We start from the raw sequence: 5,855 nt of genomic DNA on the forward strand, positions 1-5,855 counted from the left end.
CCTTTTAAAATGCCTCTGTTTGTGCCGACCCTTGTAACAGGCACCCTGCACTATCTCTATTATCGCCATCCACGGCCTGCCCCAGGGTGCGGCCGCATACCTGGGGCTAGATCAGTCATTGCTGATTGACGCTTTTTATGTTGTGAGCAGTGATTCTCTTGGTTTATTCAGTAACATTCATCGGAAACCTCTTTGGTGCCGACAGTGTGCTAGTTTCTACAAGGAAGAGGGAAGTGGAAATTACCGTCAAAGAAACCTAGAGAGGAGAGTCACAGGATTAAGAAAGAGGAGCCCCTTTTGCATTTTGCCTGTCCTTCCTTGTTCCACCCCACAAAAGGACAAAATGCTAATCTGATTGGCCTGGGTCTGGAACATTGGTTTGGGGCCACACTTACTATTGGGCAGGCGTCATGATTAATGTTACGTGTCACCTTGACTGGGCCACAGAGTGCCCTGATATTTGGTCAAACATTATGCTGGGTGTGTCTTTGAGGGTTTCTGGATGAATTAACATTTGAGTTGGTAGCCTGAGGAGAAAGCAGGTGGCCCTCCCCAGTGTGGGTGGGCTGGATCTAGTCCGCTGAAAGCCTGGATAGAACAAAAAGGCTGACTTCTTCCTTTTTGATAACTTTCAGAAATGGGACAGCAGCCTTTTCCTGCCTTTGAACTTGAACTGAGACATCAGCTTTTTGGGGGTCTCAAACCTTGCTGGCCTTCAGGCTAGAATTATAACGTCAGTTCTACTGGGACTGTGGTTTGCCACCTCACCCTGCAGATCTTGGGACTTGCCAGCCTCCATGATTATGTGAGCCAATTCTTTATAATAATAATTATATATTGATATATATATGTGTATATATCTCACACATATATATATATGTATTTCTCTAGAGAACCTTGGCTAATACAGCAGTATTGCTGTGTTTTAAGAGGTTGACTCTTCCCTTACTTTCATTGCAAGTGGTACAACTGGTAACCTGAAATAAGGCCCCTTTAGTTGCCTGGCCATCTTTTTTGTTGTTATGGTTCTTATCTCTTTATATGCATACTTAAGCTAACTGGTTTGTTGTTTTAGTTCCCACACCACGTGATAAGCTAGAAAATGGGATTCCAAGATTTAGATTCTGCCACCAGCCTTGAGTCTAAGCTAGGGGCTTTAACTCAGGTTTACAAAAGCTCTGAATTGGGGAATAGTGGTCAGTGGCCCAGCCATAAATCGGTACTTGTTTTGCACTTGCTCTTATCCTTGGTTTGTAAATTTCATTTGGGAGTTTGTTGGAGAGGAGGGTGATTGGCAGGGATTTTTAGGTCCATGACTTTAATACCCCCATCCCCCCCAAAACTACCCAAACTTTCCTGCCTGGCATTACCCACTAGCTACATCACAGACGCAGAACGGTGTCATCAGTGAAGCACAAGCCAGAAACTATGGGACCCCAGGAGAACACACTTTTGACTTGAAGGCATTGGGGAATGCATGTGTTTTTAGGTCTCTCTTCCAAACCGTTCAAGAAGTGGCCTCGGACTATAACGAACACTGAGAGCTAGGCGGGGCACGTGACATGGCAGGGTTAGGCAGCGTCATCACCCTGCACAAGCAGACTGATGCACGGACTGAGTAAGCGGCGCCAGCAACTGCGGCCACACATGCAATAGAAAAGCAATGCTTCCACCCATCTCTGTAGAAATAGATACCCACTCACACTCATTTACCAGTGCCCTTTATTAGTCATAATCCTTAAAGCCTGCTAAATTCAAATAACTTCTCAGGTACCTGTTAGAGAATGTGATCAACTACCTATACAGCTTTGGACACCATGAGAAGTCTAGACACGGACGTTCCAAAAAAATTTTTTAAAAAGGGGGGGTCACAATCAATAACACTCTAAATGCATATTCCAAACACCAGCACACCAATACTCTACTTATTCTTATTAATGTGTTTGCACTGTGATGTGATCCTATCCTTTTAAAATGGGCATCACTCTCTCCTCATTGTGGCTGTTGAATATGTAATCAATTTACTTCTCCTCTCTGCAAGCAAAAACCCGCTATGGATCTCACACAGATGCTACTGCGAAGAATGACCTTCAGCAGGCAGGAGAGAAACAAGAGCAGCTTTTCATCTCCCAGCCATTGATTTTCTGCAAGGCAAACCACAAAGCTGCTTTGAAGTCCGGGAGGGAGCTGCAAGGGAAGAGGGAGAGAAAACTGAAGGAAAGAGTGGGTTTGAAATAAAGTTTCAAATCTGTCATCTAGGTGTAGATGGCTGTTGGCGAAGCTGAAACTGCCAGACTTTATCAAAAGAGAATTTAGATAATTGTTAAAAGAGGGTTTTTAAGTTGGTAAACCTGGATTAGGGGACGGGTATAAAACACAGAAATCTAAAAGGATTCTGGATAAAATTTTCAATTTAGAAATGGTTGCTTTTAATTACACAGTAGCAAGCATGTTGTGTATAATCTGAACATTGCTCCTGAGGCCCTTCCCTTTTGTTTAGGTTGCATAATACAACCATATACATAGATTGTATAAGTAATTATTTTGCGTCAAATTTCTTTTAAAAACAATACGATAGATACAAATTTTGGCTTGATACTTTTACAGACCAGTAACGACTTCTATAAAAATCATAAACATATTACATTTGAATATTACTTTTCCTTTTACAAAATGCTTGTTCATGAGCTTCAACATAAGTCTAGCAGATAGGCTGGATAAATGCTGTTATTCCCGCTTTATACATGAGGAAGGAGAGCCTTAGGGAACCCATGTGAATGGCACAGGGGCACACTGGGAGTAACAGTGGAGAGGCCAGAAGAATCTAGGTTCTCTGATTCTTGGCCTCTTCTTGCAGATTCCCTCTAATTCATGGTTTTCTTTTTCTTTCTTTTCTCTTTCTTTCTTCCTTCCTCCCTCTCTCCCTTCCTCCCTCTCTCCCTTCCTTCCTTCCTTCCTTCCTTCCTTCCTTCCTTCCTTCTCTCCTTCCCTTCGTTCCTTTCCTTCTGTTCCTTCCTTTTTCCTTTCTCTCTCTTTTCTTTTCTTTCTTTCTTTCTTTCTTTCTTTCTCTTCTTCCTTCCCTCCCTCCCTCCCTCCCTCCCTTCCTTCTAATTAAAAATATTTTAAAGATTTTTATTTATTTTTAGAGAGAGGGGAAGGAAGGGAGAAAGAGAGAAAGAGAAACACCAATGTGTGGTTGCCTCTTGCACACCCCCCACTGGGGGCCTGGCCCACAACCCAGGCATGTGCCCCGACTGGGAATCGAACTGGTAACCCTCTTATTTGTAGGCCAGCACTCAGTCCACTGAGCCACACCAGCCAGGTCTTTCTTCCTTTCTTTTTAATCCTCACCAGGAATGTGTTTTTATTAATTTTATTTAGACAGAGGAAGGTGGGAGAGAGAAACAGAGAGACAGAAAGAGAGAATGAGAAAGAGACAGAAACATTGATCCATTAGTTCCCCTATGTGTCCTGACTGGGGATCGAACCCACAACCTAGGTATGTGCCTTGCCCTTGACTGGGATTGAACCCACAATCTTTTGGTGTATGGCTAGCACTCCAATCAACTGAGCCATCCAGCCAGGGCTAATTCATGGTTTCTTCAGAGGGAGGAAAACTCTCTCCTCTCTGCTCATTCTGAAACATGTATTGTTTTTCTGAACACAGACAATTTACTTTTTTTTTTTGCTATTATTTTTATTGCAAGCGATAATAAATTGGACCAATACACTCCAGCCAGCTACATAGAAGAAAGTCAAGGCGGGGATCCCACTCTTGTCTACATTTCTCTTGCTGTCTCAGAGAATATTGTCTGAGAATGGGGGGGGGGCATGCTGAAAGAAAATGCTATCTATGAAAAAAAGAGAAGCACAGAATAGTGGGAAGGGTAGGATCAGGAGACCTGAATTTTGGTTGCAGGTCTGTCTTACTCACTGCTAGCCTGGGGCAGTCCTCTGTCCTTTCTAAATCAAGGTGCGGGCCCTTGAAATGAGGAAGCTGTCCCAGATCTGGAGCCCTGTCCCCTAAGATGCAGTGGTGTTCAGAGTATGGCGCATGTCCCGCCATCTTCACTGTTTTCTGGAAGTGGTATGTACCAGGAGCCCACTGGAGACCCATCCCAATTCTTGAAGCACTGGTAACTCAACCAGGCCCTAGCCTCTTGTGCCAGACGTGGCCAGCTGCCTGAGTCTCCAGCAGCCACATTTCCTGTAGGGTCAGCTGGGTCCAGAATCACAGGCCTGGGTTTCTTGAGCTGCATCCTCAGGTATTGACCAATAACAGGATTTTCAAAGTCATAATACTTTGTCCAGTAGATGAGAAGCTGCTGGTAGTTCATAACTAGTTCCAAGACAGTCTGAAATCCCTGAGCTGTGCTGAATATCGTTTCCTGGTTCCCACGCTCCCAAGCGTAGACGGTGAGCAGCTCCAGGGCATACTGCGGGGGCAGGGGCTTCCCCAGCTTCTCCTTGCACATTTGGTACCAGTGCTTGACCAGGCGGATGAGGCTCTTGAGCTTGGTTGGACGCTGCTTCAGGAAAGCTCGCTGCAGCTCTGTGAAGCAGGTGGAGAACTCGCCCTCTTTCCCCAGGTTTTTGCACTCTTGGATGAGCTTGACGTAGATTTGAGGATCAGGTCTGTAGTGTTCATGGACTAGGAGGTCAGGTCTGTAGCCTTTTGGCACCTGACCCAGGGCATCAAAGGCAGGCAATACATCAAACTCCACCCCCTCGTCCATCCCGGGGGACCTGAGCACGAAGCTGAGCGTGCGGGGGTTCCACCATGATGTACCCCGGATCTCAAACTGCAGTCCTCTCTCACTTTGACAGGCTTTCAGCTGTCTGCTGATTTCCTGGATGAACTCTGCTCGGCGATCAAACTGCTCCTGAAAACTTCCGAGTCTGCTGAGGAAGACCACGAGATCCGCATCAGATCGGCCTCTGAGGGTCGTGCCCTTGCCCGTGGAGCCGCCCTTCACAACTTTGGACACCCGTACAGGGTGGGCGGCACCTCGGAAACACCGCTCCTTCAGGAAACTGCAGATGACATCGATGGCTACTTTGACCTGCTTGCGGAAATGCGTGTCTGGCAGGAGGTGGTCTTCGATGAACTTGTCCAGATACCTGGCGGGGGTGTTGCTAAGCTCCATGTTGACGCTCCGGCAGGGACAGGAGAGCAGTGGCCGCAGAGCTGCCTGCAGAAACTCTTAGCCTCTCTGGTGCAGAGTCTGCTCTGCTTTCGGTTTCGTTTCCTGGGAGGGGAGGAGCTGTGTCTTGGGTGTTTGCTTCTTGGCAGATCAGACAGTCCTGGGATCCTGGAACAGTGTTTGCTCTCGCAGGTGGTTCCTTCACTTTCCGAAACTTACTTTCCGCCTTTAATATCAGCCCTTTCTTCAGACTGCACTCTGAAAACGTTGCATTTTAACTCTCATTAGTACCAAGAGAAACCAGTAATTCAAATTTGGCTTCTGGTTTCCTTCTCCCTGGTTTTCGTTGTTCCTGCTGACGAAATTGTTTTTGTCTCCTATGATCTTTTAAAAAATTTTATTTCTTACAGTTGACATTCACTATTATTTTATATTAGCTTCAGGCATAAAGCATACTTAGGCAATTTTCCATTTTATGTAGTGATCCTTGCCTGAGGAGGTATATCAGAAAAAAATATTGCTACAAGAAATGCCTGAGATTTTATTGCTGTTTTCTTCTAGAATCTTTATGGTTTCTAGTCCTACCTTTAAGTGTTTATTCCACTTTGAGATTATTTTTGTGTATAGAATAAAAAGGTGGTCTAGTTTCATTTTTTTGGCATGTACTTGTTCAATTTTTTACGACATCGTTTACTGAACAGACTATCTTCC

The 5,855-nt window shown here is 45.1% G+C and overlaps 1 protein-coding gene across 1 annotated transcript; it reads right to left on the reverse strand.

Annotated features, from left to right (window-relative positions):
* Positions 1-3,134: 3,134 nt before the first annotated feature.
* LOC112317826 (2'-5'-oligoadenylate synthase 1) lies at positions 3,135-5,509 on the reverse strand. Its single transcript, XM_024574920.3, has one exon. The coding sequence runs from the start codon at positions 5,145-5,147 to the stop codon at positions 4,041-4,043; it is 1,107 nt and encodes a 368-aa protein (XP_024430688.2). The 5' UTR covers positions 5,148-5,509; the 3' UTR covers positions 3,135-4,040.
* Positions 5,510-5,855: the final 346 nt, after the last annotated feature.

Source organism: Desmodus rotundus, chromosome 4 (assembly GCF_022682495.2).
Source record: "Desmodus rotundus isolate HL8 chromosome 4, HLdesRot8A.1, whole genome shotgun sequence".
NCBI classification, from domain to species: domain Eukaryota; kingdom Metazoa; phylum Chordata; class Mammalia; order Chiroptera; family Phyllostomidae; genus Desmodus; species Desmodus rotundus.